Raw genomic sequence first — 18,008 nt, 5'->3', positions numbered from 1 at the left:
GATCCGGCTATGGTAACTCTCACCCATGAGTGGGGGTGTGCTAAAACAACGAAGAAAACGAGCGTACCCAGTTAAAGTTATGAAGAAGAAACTAAATTGAAATATTTTATCTTTGTGCAATTGAGTCAATTTAATATGTAAACTTGGGTTATTCAAACACTAAAGCAATGTTGACCGAACAAAAAAAGTAAAATATATTTGGTTAAAAGAAAGGTTGCCTATAGACCGGAAAATAAAGGAAATGCCAATATCCTTTTCATACAAATCAATGTCCCATTTGGGGCCCCCCTTTCGATGGTGCCTAATTCTCACCAACTTTATAAAACTTAATACTATGATTAAAATCAACAACTTGGATGGATGTGCTAAATTCAACTTGCGATCCAAAAAGGTCAGGGATTCGTACAAATCAGTAATTTGGGCATTCAGATCCGGATAATAATGTTTTATTATAAAAAAAAATATGTTTTACTATCAAGCATGATGAAACTGAGAAAAAAATACATCTTTCTGTCCGAGATGTACACTATATTTATGTTTGATTGATCATCTTAAACTTTTCCAGGGGGTCCTGATTTGAGTGAATTAGTTCTCGGTTTTCCTTTTCCACAGGATCTTAGTGGGTTCTGGGTTTCCCTTTTTTCACTCTCCTGGTTGTATGAAGAATTGCAACAGAAGCTACGACGCATGCAGGGGGTTTTCATTCAGAAAACCAGAAAGAAGAAGACGTGTAGGAGCTGCTTCAATGGCAAATAATGATGAAACCAACTGTTTCCACTTGGGACTTCATTAAAAACCCAAGTTTATAACACCAACACAAAGAAGTCATAAACAGCAAAAAAGAATGCCTCCTAGAATCATATCTTCAAGGACAACAAAGCAAACAAGAGAGAGAGAGAGAGAGAGAGAGAGAGAGTTTCTTCGTTAGGCTAAAGGGAAATGACTGCCAAAAAAATAGACCTAATGGCCAAGCAGGAAAGAAAGAATTGCAGAGTCCCACTTAATCCCCCAGTTGAGAGAGTGTCAAGATGGCACTCCCCAGTAGTTTATATATGGTTCAGTGCTCAACTTCGTGATGTTTCATCTTCTTCATCAGGAAAGCGCAGATGTTTTCCTTTTGGAGTGGGCAGGCCCTTGAGATGAAGCACATTAGGAGAGGTAGCCCCCACTACAACTTCCTCCTCCTCTATCTCATCATCACTGTTGTAATGGAATCTGGTATGAGTTCCTGTGAATTGAGGAAGCCCCTCCCGTGGCTCCTGCACGCATATCTTGCTCAATTCCCTGCATAACTCGTCGCATAAATCGTCATCGATCTCATTGCATTCCTCGAATTCATCTTCTTCATCCTCAGCATCTTCTTCTTTATCTTCAACCTCTGCAAATTCATCTTCATCCTCGTCTACCGCTGTGGATCGTGGGGAACTTATGTTTACATGAGTAGACCATTCTGAGGCATTGTCATCGTCTGCAGTCTTTTCTTGAGTGCAGTTCTCTTGGTAAGACAAGTCAAGGGAAGGGGTAGCAATTGCAGTAGCGTTAACAGAAGCAACGGTTTCTGACTTTTCAGGTGAATCAAAAGTTAAGGCTCTGGTGATTGGGCTCTCAATCGGCTTCACCTTCTCCACGTGTAGGACATCAAGTACCTTCAGCAGTTAATCAAAAATTTCAATACAGAAAATTTTAGCAAGAAACCTCCAAAAAGAATTACTGAGTACAATCTAAACTGGAAACCCATTCGTTCAACAAAGGAAAGTGAACCCCAATGGAAAGAACAGACCAGATATCTTGAGAAACCTCTGAAAAAACCCAGTAACCTCTCCTAAAAATACTAAGAAGAAGTTTAAGAGAAAACCATATAATAAGTACAGCAAAAATTGCCAAAAGAATCAAGTGGTGGAGCGAATCCTAAAGGAAAACGACCCTCAAAATCCACAAAGGAAAATAGTTCGAGCAAATTGTCTTATTATTAGAGTTTTGCCAGATAAATATGTATTTAAGGGGAAAAGGAAGAACCATTGGAAAGGCTCTGGTGTCCACGGGAAAAAGAAGAACCATTGAAAAGGCTCTGGCCACGGACTCCCCCCTAAATACAGACCGATACTGAAAAGAAGGCAGATGCCAAGAATCGTACGCACAGAAAAGATATCATCCTGCTATTGTCGCTATCTAGAAAGATGAAAAAACTAAAAAAAAATAAAAATAAAAATAAAAACAAGAATGAATACGCGATACCAATTATTGTTGTTATTACTATTACCACCTAATCACCTACTACTAGATGTGCAAGAAGCAACAAGAAAAATCAAAGGCATCAAGGTAACCTAAGAATAATTCTTCATACTCAGCAGCAGAATCAAAGAAAGCAAGAAAGATTACCTCAGGAAGATGAAATGCTTCAGAAGCGAAAAAAGATAGACCCACTTCGCCCTTCGGCACGGATTTGTTCTCCAACTGTGGATTGCAAAAGATCTCAGGTGTATTCGCAGGTGTCGGCGCCAATAGACCCGCCGGTGAAATCAAACATTTGCCTGCCAAACATAGCTTCTGCAGCTGCAGGTAATGGGTCTCGAGTTTTGGAAACTCGGATTCTTCCTCAACTCTCTGCAATAGCGATTTCACTTGGCAGCGGAGAAGCGTCTCACCGGAGCAAGGCGTATTGCCCGGGCCGGCTCTAGGGATGGTCTTCCTTCTCGACAAAGGCGTCTTATTCTCGCCTGCGATCGTCGTCACTCCGGCAATGGGCGAATCGTTGGTGATGTCAAGAAGCGCAAGCCGATCAGCTCTGTGGCTTCTTGATCTCGAGCACCCATCTCCTCCCTTGCTAAGCTTGGACGCGCTATTCAGCAAGGAGGCAGACTGAGACCTTGTCACACGTCTTGTGGAGGATGGCGTCTCCATCATAGAGAAATGCAGAGGCAGAAGACAGACACGGAGATTCAAATGCAGGAACAAGACGATAGGAAAGTAGTCGTCGCTCGTAGATGGGAAAAAAGGAAGAGAACGAGTGTTATTAAAAGGAGGCGAATGGGCACGCCTCTACTTGTCTGGTTTCTAGCTTTTCGAATTCAACGGATATATGACCGTTATGAGCAACGAGTTCTCGCACACAAGCGGCGTTTTGCAGCCAATTTTTAGAAATCGAAATATAGCCGTTGTAAATTTTAAGTGCCCATATTACCCTTGTTTGCGAAGGAACCGCCCCAGCTGCTTCGAGCCAAGGTTCACTCTTACTATTAAAGCACTCCCAAACTTTTCTATGGTTAACAAAAAATATTTATAAGAGTATTTTCAAACTTTATTGTGGTATCTATAAAAAAAATTTACCATTTTACCTTTTAGAAGATATTCTAAAATGTTTATTAATACGATGAGGTTTTCCATTAAGAAATTTCCAACATTAATGAACAAAAGTACACAATTAATTTAAACATTGGTAGGAACATAAGCTATTTAGATATAATTAACCATGCACTTATCTTATAGGATTAAAAATAGCTAAGGGAAGCACAAACTAATGAATCTACAAAATTTCTTTATTAAGGGCAAGCTTAATTTATTAATAACCTACGTTAATGAGAAAATGGTTGTTTTTTTTAATTAACGGTGAGAAAGGTAGGACTGTTTTTACGAAATATTAGGTGTAGTTCTTATTCTTGCTAATTCTTCAGGCTTTTTTTTCTTTAATAGCTTTTGTTTTTTTATTAACAATGTAAATGATTCATACATGTCATTGGATTCTTAGTTTGTTTTGGTAATACCACGTCCAATAGTCAATAAATGTACGTACTCTAATCCAAATCCAAACCTTGATGTGGATTGAGATTATGAAAAATGGAAGGTGATCGATAAATCAAGTACTAATTAGAAAATAAGGACATTATTTTATGCTAGAATCCATGATAATATATGAAAATGAACTAAAAAATTTGTATGGTGAGAGAAAAAGTTCCTTGATAGTATGGTGAGAGTTAGAGAGTTCATTGGTTTCTTGATGTAGGTTTGAAAATATGCATAGATTACATGATTAATTTATAATCCTTGTATTTTAAAGTTTATGGATCTCAAATCGTAACCAACCCCAACTTTTCCTAGGGATTTGGTGCACACTATGAATTATTCTGAATTTCAAAGCTTGCTAAGCTAACAAATTTAAAATTAGTTAGTGTGCAACAAGGGCGGAGCCAATAATTGTTTATAAGGAGGCATAGAAATGTTCAACTAGTTGAATTTGTTCTATTAAACTCAAGTTGAGCTCGACTCGTAAGTTAAACGAGTTGAATTCGAGCTTAACTAATAACTCTAGTTCGAGTTGGATGGACTCAATTCGTTTAAACTTGTTTAACACCAGTACTTATTTTTATAATTTCAAATACTTAAAATGGCTTAAGTAAAAACGTGAAAACTTTAATCATAAATTATGTATTAAAGAATACGAGCTTAAACGAGTCAAGCTCGAGTTCGGACTCGGTTAAGCAATTTGAGCTCGTGCTCACCTTATAAAGCTCAAGCCGAGCTGTATGTATTCAAGTCGAGTTCGTTCTAGCTGGCCAAGCTCGAGCTTGGCTCGCTCGTTGTACATCTCTAGGGGTCCGAATTATAGTTTCACACTTTTAACAAGGGCTGAAATATAATTTTTCAAAATTTTTATATAAGATAAATGATTTTTTTTTTCATGTAAAGTTTTTCTCTCTAAATTTCGATCTACTAATCTACGATCCTTGGTAAGCAAACACATCGTTGAAGTTCTGCTGGGGAGATTCTTCCTTCTCGATTAACTAAATGACATACACAATCTTATAATCCACACATGTTGTTGAAAACATCTATCCAAAATAGCCATTTCAAGAAGAGTAGTATTATCATCTAGAACAATATTGTATTATTTGGATATCAATAGAACATTATGTTTCAAATAATGCAACTTTCATGCTACCAAATGTCTCATAATAAACAAATGAAGGGGCAAAGTGAGAAAATTTTCACTAAGGGGCAGTAATTTCAGAAATTTCCTTCCTAAAGGGGCACCATTATAGAAAACTAGTAAATAGTTGAAAATAGATATGAAAAAAATTTGTGGGGCTAGTGTAGGCAACTGATCATACCAACTCATATGTGGCTCCATTACTAAAATGAAGTTATAATAATTGATTCTAGCAATATCCACAAACCTGAAATCCAAGATTTCTCTACCTAAAACCCAAGAGAACCAGACACTTCTAATATTTCTTGACATTTTACCATCTATTTGAAAGAGTTTGTGATTTTTTCAAAGGTAAGTATTATTAGTCCTTAGCAACAAAAATATTCTGACTCTGCTAGTGCCATTTTCCAATGCTAGGTTTTAGCCTAAAAGTTGTAATACAACTGGACAGCAAGGCAGTTCACATTCAAAAAGTTTGATGTTTGAATCTCGTGGTCGTTGTCATGCTCAGATATATTACATTTTTGTGCTACAAACCAGTAGTAAATGCAACATTCGAGTCTAAAATCCCAAAGTAAGCCAAAACCTTGTTAGTATAAGGGTATGACCATATGATGTTTTATGTTTTCCCATAAGTAAACATTAAAAAAAAACAAAGCACATGATGATATATTCAATAAGGAAGTAAGTGGATCAGATATACTTGATTGCCGAGATGATTTTGAATCTGTTGATCTAAACCAGACTATCAAATTCGGACAAGTTACTACCCAGATTTAAGTTTGAACTGCTCTTCCATAATCAACCATGAATTTGAGTCCTGTATCAATCTGAAATTCGATTATCCGAACCGGTTACACGTAAATGCTGGATCTAATGTTAATCAGATCTGAACTCGGTTCTAAAAATAGGATGCCGATCTGGATTGGAATCTGAATTTGAATCCAAATTACATCGGGTTTGATTCGGGTAACTCTGACAGAGTCCGAACCGTTTATACGTGTCCCTTACGTGGCAAGCGTTATCCAAGTGCGACCTGACCCCACCATAAGCCGCAATGTGACCTAAGAAAGATTGCGGAGTGAATACGTCATGACAGCCCTCACATAGCTTGCGTCAGTCCACATCTTTGCCGTTGGACGAACAATGTAAAATGGAACGGTGAGCTTCCAGCCGTCGGATGAATCTACAACGAACGGATCAGATCGCTTTCTCATTAAGACTGCGGGAGTTAGTTCTCTACCTGGTCATTACCCTTCCGCGAATTCAGCAGATGCCGACAGGTGCGACAAAGATGCGCACCGTTCCAGGCGAGACGTCCCGAATCGGAATTTTGTTTTGGGCTCCGAGTTACTAAATCACGGAAAGAAGTCCAAGATTTAGCCTAAAGGCGGTCGTTCTAACATTAAAATATTTTCACAGGAAAAAAAAGCCATAAAAAGTAGAAAATAAAATTTAATTACTTCTCTTTTTATATTTTGATGTTTTTTCTATAAAATAATGTAAATTATGAAAATAATTATAGGAGAATGTATTCAAATTTCAAAGACACAAATTATGCCATAAAATGGAAATCAAGTCACCAAATGTTTCATGTAACAGAAAAAATTTTCACATCTTCCGGTTGGAGGTTGTAGTGAATAGCGTACATCAAGGGATTGGCTTACGTAAAATCCTAAAAAGTTAGGGCTCGTATTCAAATTAATGAGAAAAATTGAGCTTAAATGGAAAACATTCGAATCGGATCAAAAGTACTCATCCAGCTAACTCAAACCGAGTCCGGTTCTCTCCGAAAAGATGGATGAAAAGATTTTGGATAACGGCCAACTATGAAAGAGACAGACTGCGAGAGAGGGAGAGCAATGGTCGAGAACGCGGCGACCGGCAGAGGGGAAAAGGGTAGAGAAGGAGAGAGACAGAGAGAGAGAGAACAACGGCTGAGAACGCGGCGACGGGACAGTAGAAATCAGGCGGGAAGGTAGGATGGAAGGGAGGCCTGTCACAAGTGGCGGTGCAAGGGAAGGCGAGAGATCGGAAGAAGCGCTTCAGGATCCACGTATTCTTGTTCGAGGATCCACGAGGCAGCACCAGGCCACAGCATCTGAAACGAGGTGTCAGAAGCCAGTTGAAATAGGAAGAGACTCTTGTGAAGGGAACCATGGAGAAAGGAAGTTGAGAGACGGACAGATTACAAGAGTTGCTTCAGGTTCCACTTTTTTTCCTTTTTTGGCGCGAAGATGAACTCTCACGGCCTTCAATATCTCCCTCGCTTTCTCTCTCATAGACCATCTCTGATCTGTATTCTCGGGCTACCAATTAGGTTGTGGAACCCAAGTAGATGGATTCAAGTTCCTGAGGTCTACCTAGGAGATGAGAGGTAATGATGGAGATGGAGCATAAAACATCCATCCAGGCGACTCTCTCTCTCTGATGACATTTGTAGCTCTTGGACCATGAATTAACCCTTCTCCAGCGAACCAGCCAAGCTTCTATTAAGGGAGGTGGGGAGCAAACAGTAGATTCGTCATCCTGAGTTTGATTTGGGAAATGCATAGCTCGAGAGAAGGATCCGCGAGAGAGAGAGAGAGAGAGAGAGCTTTTTCAAGCAGGGGAAATTAACACCGCGAGACACAGAAGGTTTGGTGACTAAAAATTGAGCAATTTCCCTAGGGATAGGAATGATGGTATTCTTCTGAGCTTTGGTGCAACTTGATTTATATGTTTGTTGGTTTGTTTGAACTGGCTTCATTTTTCTGGATTCCGTGTTTAAAAGATGAACCTTGCGTGCTGCACCTTTTTTGGGTTTATGTATTTTGATCTCTTGCTACCCACGTTGGTGTTTGACCTTTCCCACTGGGTTAAGATAAGATGCATGTGATAGTGCTGGTTTTCTGCCTAATTTAACATGTCAGCTGTGTAGGCTTTCGGTTCTGCAAATACCTTTGCGTCTCTTCTTACTTTTGTTTTTAAGGCTATGAGAAACTTGGGTGGTTTAAAGGCCTACCTTTGGACGCCCTGCTGATACCATGTTTGTGAGGCTAGAAAACCTTTGGTGGTTTAAGGGCCTAGCTTTGGAGATGCACTGCTCATGCTAGGTCTGGTGTTACGGTCAGGTACTAAGCTTGGTATCTAGTGCCAAGTTCATGGTTCATGTTTCGGAAGTGGCGATGCAAGGGAAGGGCTACCCGGAACAGAGTAAAAACCGCGAAAGGTAGAAGTAGTATCTGAAAATAAGGCCATTAATGTTGCACAACTGTGTCACTTCACGGCTTTTATTGTTTAGATGACTGATAGAACTGGTCAAGCTAAGGGCTGCTCACAAACGGGATTTTTTCAGCATGGTGGGATTTGAACTTATTTTTTCCTTTCGAGGGCGTATAAGCGGCAATTGGTTTGATTTATGCTGTCCACTCTACTCTTACTGATAGATTATGTCATCTCATTTGCTATGTCATGCTGGAAGATTGGAAATTCTGGAAACTAACAGTTGGTCTACGTAATTCTTTGCTGGAGTTTGCAAGTTCAATGGTCTCTCGTGTCACCTTATTTCTTAGAGCTTGCAAGGTTGGTCGTTTTGGAAAGGAGAAAATTGACAAATGCTGATGCGGGTTGCCCAAATGCCTATTTCAGATTCTGATGCCAATTGCCCACTCAATATCTGGGAAACACTTCTGAACTGCTGCTAAATCTATGGACATGTAAGAGAGCAGGAAATGTGGAACATCCTAGTAGCTGGAGGCCACAAAAAAATGTAATTATTCCCCTGCATGTGGGTGGTGGAAGAGTGCTGGTGGATAGTTCTTTTTACTTAGTCCTTGTGTTGCTTGTTGATGATGATTCCATCCCTGTCATCTGAACTAAACGAGCTTTACATTTTCCTATGTTTAGCGAATGCATTCAACCATGTAGGTTCTAAGGGATATCCAGAACGTACCTAATGCACGTGTGGATCATCATTGGTTGTTTTGTAATGTGGTTTCTAGAGAATTTGACTTTCTCTAGTATATGTGGATACTACGAGGTTTAAGTTATGCAAATGAGAACAAACTTTTATAAGCTTTGGAATGCTTATGAGGTAATACGAATTATGATCATCTTATGGATTCATGGGTCCTTTTTAATTAATCCATATAAGTGCCTTTGGCAGGCCAATACCTTCTGTATAAGAGGCAAATATAGATAGATTTATTATTTATATATATATTTTTAGGTTATCTAGGTAAAAAGCATTTGCAGCTCACTACATTGTGACCATGAATCCATTGTTTATCATGCTGATTTCATTTAATTTGGGTGAAGCTATTGATTAGTGCCTTAAAGATGTTTAAATTGGAATGATGTTCATTATCAGGATTTCCTTTCTGGTTCATAGTAACTTGAGTGGGTTGTCACAATTTGTACACTGGTTGACATGATTTAGACAACAGAAAATTTTCTCTTCCTATTCTGATCAATGGATTTGAAGATTCTCAGGTTTGAGTGCACTATATTTTGGGGAAGAAATGACTTTTAACCTTAACATCTAGTTTACCACACACTTTGTTTCTTTGTTTTTTTGCCTTAGATTTAGTTCCTGAGTTATGTCGTGATTGGTGAGCATGAAACTCTTAGTTGCTTGACATGGATAGGAGCTTCAACATAAGTTGAGGGGAGACTGACTTAGGAGGCTATTCTATAAATCCTGGAAGTTACAAGGTTTGGGCATCTCTCATGAATTTGATGCATTCTCTGCTTTTTAGCAACCATCTTTTTCGTCGTTGTTATTTTACTTGATGAGCTTCTGGTCTGTGCAGCAGCTTTGTGAATCTGATGCAGTTTCTGCTTTCTTATTGTAGTTTTTTCCTTGTGGCTATCATTTCCCTTTATTATCCAATCTCTCTCTGTCTCTCTCTCATGTTCGAATTTTGAAGCCTGTCAATATTGATCTTTTTCAATTACTTATCGATTTATACAATTTTGCCAGTTTTTTTTCTCTCTATTACATTTTGTCCTTGACCTCTCCATTTGTTGTTTTGAGGTTTTTAAATGCTACGATTTGTTAAGGTAGTTGCTAATGGTGGAATGCTAGTCAAAGATTGTATATTTAGTTTTCTAATGCCATATCACGTATTGCTGATAAAGTGCTTGAAAAGATCTTCTGCTAGGATTTAACAAACTGCAACAGCAACTTTCAAGTTCTGACGTTCATAGAAAATTTACAGCTTTATTGTTGTGGTCTCCTAATACAATGACCAGCCTTAATTCATGATAGGATTGTACATAAAACAACGGACAAGTACAAAGACTAATGGCTAGTCTCTTTATGAAACATTTGGCACTTTTCACATTTTCTGGACATCCTTATTGTCATGTATGTCCTGGCACATATGCCTTTGCGTTTTTTTTTTCTTCCAGTGAATTCATGCATTTCTGGATCTAATAGCCCAAGGCCAATCCTCAAAGATCATATATTTTAGTGTCAGCAGCATAACATCCCATGACTCGTATGAATGGTGAGAAAACAGAAATCTCCATCATTGCATCCAACACCTTCTGGTCATCAATTGAGCCTTCAAGGTCAACAAAGAAAGCATGTTGAAATTCTTTCACAGTACCTCCTTCCTTGGGATCTGATATCTTAATGGGCTTTCTCATTGAGTTCTTGATTTTCAGCTTTGTGAGATTGATGCTTCGTGATGAGAATGCGGATAGTACTCGAAACAATGGCTGCAGACCACCTTGGTGCGCTATGACCATGCTGGTTTTCCTGGTCCCTTCTATCCTTGATACTGTATCTAGGTTCTTGGAGAGTATCAAGAACCTAGTGACATTCCAAGGCTCATTCTGCACTCCCTGTGCAAGGACTTGAAGACCATAGAGCTTGGCAGCCTGTGTGCTTGCTATGGCTGCTGTGTCAAGCATGTTCTGTGATAGCAGCAATTCAACAGCTCCTGCAGTATCATCAACTGCCTCTTGTGGGGCATCCAAACCAAGACGGGCTAGACCCTGACCACAATGAGCCAGAGCCACAGGGTGGCTGATCACCTTTTTCACATCCTCCTTTTTCACACCAGGATTTGCCACCAAGCAGTAGTTGACGAATAAATTTATCTCCTGAGTTATGTACAGTCCATGCTCTAGCAAGAGATTGTAGTTACGGACCTTTTCACCCTCCATTGTGTTTTCAACAGGCACTATGACACGATCAGCTTGTCCAGTCATGACTGCTTCAACAGCATCAAGAATGAACTTGCATGAAATGGTTGTGCAGTCCAGACATGCTAACTTGGCTGCAACCTGACTGTATGCACCTGGAATTCCCTGGTATGCAACTCGTAACCGTGTGGTCTTGTGCTGGTGAACCAGACCTCTCTTTGGTCTTGTTCTTTCTTTCTCTTCGTGGGTGATGATTCTGGTGTCTAACATCTGTTGCATGCTTTTTGCGATGCTGCTGATTTGGGTCGACAACTTTATGCGTTGAAACTGGGTTGTCCTTGTTGATGCCAATCCCTTGTGTTTCAATGGTGTGGTTGAGCCCAGCAGGCCATTTAACAGCAATTCTGCTGTTAGTGCCATGGAAGAGAAGAGGAGCCTGGATCTGAATCTTCACAGGCAACCTATCTGTGAGAAATGATGGTGGGCATAGAAATAGCCAGGGGTTGGGGGGGGGGGTGGTGTTTGTTCACTTGAATAGATCACTCTTTTAATTAATTGGATATTAGTTGTACATTGACTTCATAATATTGTTTTCATTTATCACAAGGGATCATTGTTTCCATTTTTCCTTGTAAAATATTTGCAGCGCCTCTACCATTCCTACCTTGCAGTGTCCATTGACTGTTGAGTTGGCCTATGTTCTATATTCTGCACAAAGAATTAATTTCTATGTGCTTCACCTTCTATTCCATTCTTGATATTGGAAAATTCTACACTATATGAGTTTTAAACTATTTACCGCAATATGAATATTTGTTTTTTTTTAATAGATAAGCAGTCGTATAAGCAGATATTCTCTGGCTTCTTATTGTCAAGTTTTATCGGTCCTTTCTTCAGAAGAACTGTAGGTGGTGTTGTAATTTTTGCACTTTGGTTTTATCATTCTTCTCGGTTTTATCACTTGGATGGTGGCTAATTTGATGCAAGCAAGAATGCAGTCTATGTAGAAGCTCTTTTTATTTAAAAATCATCAGCATAGGCTACCATACTTTGTTTTTAGAATCAGATAGCATTCGCATTGATTTCTTCTTATCTTCCTATTGAAGGTTATATTCTAGAAATCTATCTTAATAGAAGGCACATGGAAGCTGAACTACCCTGCAGAAGATTATTTTCCTCCTCCGGTAACCTAAGTGAAGCTCTATTGCAATAGCCTGTGATACGTGGAAGTCAATTGTCGGAGGTACAGAGGAACATTCTTGTGTTTTCTTCTAATAACTAAGATTAAGGAGGTTTACAAGTAAGTCAGTCGGATCTTGGTTGACTTGTCAGACATTGTAAGTTGCAACTACAATTCCTTTCAAAATTTTTGAGAAGCAGGAATTCACAGACATGTTAAGTGAGTGCTTCTAGAATTAGTCGAGTCTTTGAGAAATTGGAGCCCTGTTGATGCATAGTGCTCACACCTAATGAGCATTTGAAGGACAATTGGAGAAAAGTGGTTCAAAAGCAAGTCAAGTCGTACTGTTGATTATTGTTGATAAATCAAGAACCTTTCACCATTGATTATGACAAGGTCTTAGCTTAACTGTCTAGGAGAGCTACAGTAATATGGTATTCTACATCACTATTCACAAAGACATCGAACAAATCAGTGTCTGATGCAAGTTGAGTGAGTTGGCACTTGGCAACTTTTGTAGTTGATTAGTAACTAATCATGGTTAAGTGAAAGCAACTGTTGCGCATCTACTTGTATACAGTTTCTTGACCGTTAATTTAGATTATGAAAATTGTTGAAGACACTAAACAAGCTTTGATTTTGATTAAAGAAAAGTTATATGTTTAGTTGAATGGAATTGGGCAGCTGGCCACAATAAATGACATAGGTGTTGGAAAGGATTGATGTTTTTTTTTACCACATGTCTGAATCCAATATATTATTGCTGCGTCTATCTAACATTCAATCTGTCGGTCTTCAGTTCATATGAAGGAGACCTTGAACTTTAGGTTGAGATTCTTCCAGTCACGGATTAATTGTTAGATTGTCTGATTTTAATACTACTTATGCAAAGTGCGAAAGGTTGAACGTTAGATGAATCCCATTTAAACCATAGAGAAGGGTTTGAATGTTAGATAGGTTTTGTTGCTGGTTTTGTTTGATTGCTCATGGTTTGAAATCAGACAGGAGCATCGCACATGCTGCAATGAGGAGCTTTATGGTTTCATTTATGCTAGGCCGCTTTTCATTCGTGCCTGGAGGAAGAAAAGCAAAAGTTGGTGCACTTGGTTGAGCTTAGAGGCTGATGTTATGTACCAGACAAGCAAGCTTTCTCTCCATCTCTCTCTCTCTCTCTACGTTGGGGATCTCCCATCTTTGATACCAAATCTGGTATTTTACATGCCTCAAAAGATGGTACAGGACGTGTGTCACGCCATGTCTCATGCCCTTTATATGATTAAAATTTAACTGTGGTTACATCTACAGGGAACCGAACTGCTACTTTTGAGAAGTTTACATGCATTCGTGCGATTATTGATTAACCTGACTTCAAATAAGGGGATAAGCCTTTTCCTCCTTCTCAAGCATGCATCGGTGAACAAAGCTTATTTTGCAAGTATACTTTTGCTCTCCTGCTCGGCATACGTCCGTGGAAAGGCCACATGTACATTACATTACCATAATAGATCTTCAACATTTTAAGGCTGTGATTTAAGAGATGGTTGCATTGGAATATATCTATATATGTGAAGTAAAATGGTGATTCTAGTTTTTCAGAATCACTCAGCCATTTAATCAGAGTTGTCTAATCCATTATGATAGTTATAAGAGAAAAAAAAAATGATGGGCATGCTCCTTCACACCACAGTTTTCTATCTTCCTCTCATCTATATCATTTACTCACTATATATATATATATATATATATATATAAGGTCATGGCGCTAGACCATTTCTTATGTATATACTATTCGAGAATTCAATATAACTGAGTGGAAACCATTCAAACACTGGCTTCTATGGTTTTCACACGCAGTTGTTCTGCAGTTGTTCTGAGGGTGCTATCCATCGAAACCTTCAACAAATAACACATTCTGTGCAACATCAGCATTACCGCTTGAAAGAACGAAGATAAAATTTTCTTACACATCTCCTAGCGATCGAAAGCTGTTGATTCTACCTATGAATCTGAACAGCAATTATACCTTTATCATCTGGGTAACAAGAAGTTTTTTGCAGAACAGGTAAAAGAACAAAGAAGTATCTCTATCACGCATGAACTGGCAGGTCCTTCCTCTTGCAAAAGTAACACAACGAGGAAGGACAAGGAAAAATGTGGTCCGGCCTTATTTCTTACGTCCCCAGAAAGCGGAATTGCCGCTTTTTCGTCGGTAGGAGAGAAGCCGCTTTTGGGTGGCTGGCCTGATTTTGCCTTCACTCGAGCAAAGCACAGCAATACTCAGTTTCCTAATGAGGACAGCGGCATCAATCTCTTAATGGTAAAAAGAAAAGTGTGTTTTCAGACACATGTTCTTAGATGCATCATTAAAAAACTCCATGTTTTCATTGAGGGTCACCAATTAAAAGTATTTTAAACCCTGAGGCACCAATATATACAAGTGGTTAATTGGTTGGTAGCACCAATATGTAAATAAATGAATTTTGTGGCTGTGACGGCAATTCTGACCTGCTTAGGTGTCATATAAGGACAGAATCTGACTTAGTCTTACTGGTCCCAATGCAATATATATAGTTAGTTCACATAAAAATATACATTATTCCTGCATCAAACAAGATTCAGACTTTGGCCCGCCTAATTTGTCATAGTCATTTGAGTCAACGGCACTACCATAGTTGTTCCACCCGCCAATCAAGAACTCGGACTACCGCTACTTTAATGCATAAGGGCCACCTCCTGTTGGTAGAGCTGTATACTAGGTGAGTAGAGGTTCGACTCGACTTATATATTGCTCGGCTCGAGCTCGAGCTCGATAGACAGGGTTTTGGCTCAAGTTCGACTTGTTTAAGCTCGTTTATCAACCATTTATTTGACTTGATCTCTTTCCTTGGTTTTAAGTTTGGAAATAACAAAAAAAAATTAGATTAAACTAATTTACTCGAGTTTATTGGAGTCAAGTTCATGTAGTTCAAACTCAACTCGCTTATAAGCTCGAGTTCTCAGTCAAGCTCAAACTAGTTGGGCATAAGTGAAAGAGTTCTAGCTGAGCTCGACTCATTGAACAACCCTACCTGTTGTTCCACATTCGTCCATCATCTTCCATGATCCAATTACTCAGTTTCTTAGCAAACTTACGACGTTCACAGTCTTCAAATCGGGAGCATCTCAAATCCTAAGCTATCAAATGCCCCATAAATGCTGATAAAAAAAAAAAAAGGTCATGATAGTTCAACCCTCTTGAGTGCCTTTGTACGCCCAAGCCTGTTGATTGGCCTTTTTATGCCCAACTTTTAATTTCTTTCGTTTAGGTCAGCCAGTGCTTCTCAGTCCAACTCTCCCATGGGAGATGTGCCTCTGCATCCATAATTAGGGCTGCACATCAACCGAGTCGACCCCGAGCTTGGCCAGCTCAAGCTCTGCTCGGCTCAAAAGCTCGAACTCGAGTTTGTCTCGAATTTGAGTCGAGCTCATTATAGCAAGCTCGACCTCGACTCGACCACACAAAGTCGAGCTGGGACTTGACTTGTTTAACCCATTTAACTCATTTAGGCGTTAACTCGTTTAGTGTTAACTTGTGTAAGCATTATTAACTCATATAAACGTTAACTCATGTAACTTGTGAAGATTTGTTTTTGCCTTAAAAGTTAAAACCAGTGATTCAACAAACCAGTTTTGGCAATATTATATAAAGTGCCGGTTTGCGAGTCGAGTCGAGTATAAATGAGTCGAATTCCTGAAACTCGAACTCGACTCATTTACCGTTTCAAGTATTTTTGTAAGCTCAAACTTGGCTCATTTATAAACGAGTCAAGTTTTTTCGAGTGAATTTGAGTGGAGCCTGAATTGGCTCGGCTCGTTGTGCAGCCCTACCCATAATAGTGGGGCATGGTACCCAAGTTAACAAGTAGACCATTGCCGCTGTTGATTCCAACATATCGGGAGAAGGGGTGCAAACTGCAAAGGGTTAACATTGTGCCATGATTACAAGATTGATAAAATGAATCAAATATAAACTTAAGCTTGATTTTGTTATCTACTAGAAAAGTTGGACACGTTTTTTTCTCTTAAAAAAAACGATACAATCCCTTTAAAAAATTTAGCTGCCATGAGGCCGAGGTGATCCGTAGCAGCCGATACGAGCCAACTTATTCATGAAAAGAAATTTATTTTAAATTTTAAGGTCATTGGCCGGTACGGCACAATATGAAACAATGTGTATCGGCGATACACGTCATTTTTCATGGTTTCCGGTGAGTTCGGAATTGATACTCACAACAATGATTCCATGAATCCAACAACGAACTAAATAGAAAAACAAAATTGCCCAAATAGAAGCTCAAGCTCTTTTTATCTCCGCATTTCACACTCATCGTAATAGGCCAACAATGAAAAAATATCAACACAGGAGTGTTTGATACTTGATAGTAGGAAAATTTTTTCTTCTTCACTTATTCGGATGAATTTTTTTCCACACCTCTAGAGCACCAATTAAACAAATCAGCACAGTTTCACTCAATTACAACGGTTTGTGACTTTAAGACTATGTTTGATAGCCTCGGATCTCAGATGTAAAATTACCACAGATTTTAAAATGATCAGGCCGTGTTTTTTCACAAGACAACACAGATTTGAGATCCTCAGTTGAGAAATCAATCGTTCATTTAAGCTGTAGATTTAACGTAACATGGATTTAAAATCAGCCTTGGATCTAACATGCCCTGAAATATAGAAAATGTTGTCCCAAGATGGATCTAACTTGAATAATATACACATGATATTTTTTGAAACTGTGGCAATTTTCTCCTCGCTTTTATTATTTGGCTTCATGACTGGACGTCCTTGAACTTAACCGAAGGTGAGAGTTGGGCTACTGCAAAGATGACGCAAAAGCAACTTGTTGATGTATTTCACAAGTAAATAAATGCAAAGATTGAAGTTCTATGTTCAACTTGTTGTTGTGGAAGCACTTGTTTTACATGTCAATAGGTTCAAAATTTTTCAAATTTTATTTATTTGGCATGTTAAGTTTATTGATTAGTCCCCTGCCTGTATGGTTTAGGTGTGCTTCGGGATCTGGGTGATCTCATAGTATACTTTTCAACTCGAGTGTTGAGTATAATGCCACCATTTATAATCCAAAAGAATATCACATACAAGAATCAAACTAGGATGCATTATTTGCATGCTCCTCAGGCCGACCTGCTATACTACACCCTCGATCCGTAGAACCAGCGGACTGCTGAACCAAGTCACTCAGGCTTATGCCAAGTTAGTTAACCCGGCCTACGCCCACATTCTAGGTCAGTGCTCAAATCTGGTTAACGTGATTCACTGGGAAGAGGCAGCTATGATGGACGTTAATAACCGCAATATATAACATCTAAAACAACTTCAATTACAGAAACCAAACCATATCAAATAAAATATTACTAAAGATGAATTATTTAAAATGGTTGTTATGGGTAAAACGCCGCACGGAAAGATCAATTAAAAAAGTTTAGGACCAGATTGGAATTTCGAGGAACTTCAGCACCGCAGATGTTAAAAAATTGTAATTCCCCATTTTACCCCTACTAACGGCTAGTGCGAGCAGAAGTCATCCAATGAAATTTTAAAGATGCACAACACTAAGAATGGATCCTGGAAAAGTTTACCCTTCGGGAATCGTTTTCACATATTCCCGTCCTTAACGGTCATATATCCGTTAAGCAGAATTAGATACCATCTGTCCATTAAATATGTTCTTGGGTCCACTCTTAGGGGTTAATCATG

At 38.9% G+C, this 18,008-nt stretch overlaps 2 protein-coding genes and 1 long non-coding RNA gene across 5 annotated transcripts; 1 reads left to right on the top strand and 2 right to left on the bottom strand.

Moving 5' to 3' along the window:
- Positions 1–759: 759 nt before the first annotated feature.
- Positions 760–3,002, bottom strand: LOC116247235 (uncharacterized). The gene is made up of 2 exons (XM_031619274.2): positions 2,380–3,002; positions 760–1,646 (listed from the first exon to the last, which is right to left on the bottom strand). Exons 1-2 carry the CDS (start codon positions 2,902–2,904, stop codon positions 1,065–1,067), a joined length of 1,107 nt encoding a protein of 368 aa, XP_031475134.1. The 5' UTR covers positions 2,905–3,002; the 3' UTR covers positions 760–1,064.
- A 3,762-nt stretch (positions 3,003–6,764) lies between these two features.
- On the top strand, positions 6,765–13,865 carry LOC116247244 (uncharacterized). Of its 3 annotated transcripts, XR_007572438.1 has the most exons (3): positions 6,765–7,608; positions 12,166–12,302; positions 13,241–13,865. It is a non-coding gene; the product is annotated as an uncharacterized LOC116247244 (long non-coding RNA). The 3 variants fall into 3 exon arrangements; XR_007572440.1 differs by lacking the exon at positions 13,241–13,865 and having other exon boundaries at positions 6,765–7,561; positions 12,166–12,390; XR_007572439.1 differs by lacking the exon at positions 13,241–13,865 and having other exon boundaries at positions 12,166–12,390.
- On the bottom strand, positions 10,046–11,564 carry LOC116247243 (arogenate dehydratase/prephenate dehydratase 6, chloroplastic-like). Its single transcript, XM_031619285.2, has one exon. It carries the CDS (start codon positions 11,477–11,479, stop codon positions 10,361–10,363), a length of 1,119 nt encoding a protein of 372 aa, XP_031475145.1. The 5' UTR covers positions 11,480–11,564; the 3' UTR covers positions 10,046–10,360.
- Positions 13,866–18,008: the final 4,143 nt, after the last annotated feature.

Source organism: Nymphaea colorata, chromosome 2 (genome assembly GCF_008831285.2).
Source record: "Nymphaea colorata isolate Beijing-Zhang1983 chromosome 2, ASM883128v2, whole genome shotgun sequence".
Lineage (NCBI taxonomy): Eukaryota > Viridiplantae > Streptophyta > Magnoliopsida > Nymphaeales > Nymphaeaceae > Nymphaea > Nymphaea colorata.
The sequence above is the reverse complement of the archived record's forward strand: the minus strand, read 5'-3'. Positions and strand labels throughout refer to the sequence as shown.

Excerpts from the sequence above, each read along its gene's own strand:
- LOC116247235 (XM_031619274.2), bottom strand. The coding sequence starts at position 2,904 with ATGATGGAGACGCCATCCTCCACAAGACGTGTGACAAGGTCTCAGTCT. Across the intron at positions 1,647-2,379 it reads AAGCATTTCATCTTCCTGAG|GTACTTGATGTCCTACACGT; the intron begins GTAATCTTTCTT and ends TAACTGCTGAAG.
- LOC116247243 (XM_031619285.2), bottom strand. The coding sequence starts at position 11,479 with ATGGCACTAACAGCAGAATTGCTGTTAAATGGCCTGCTGGGCTCAACC.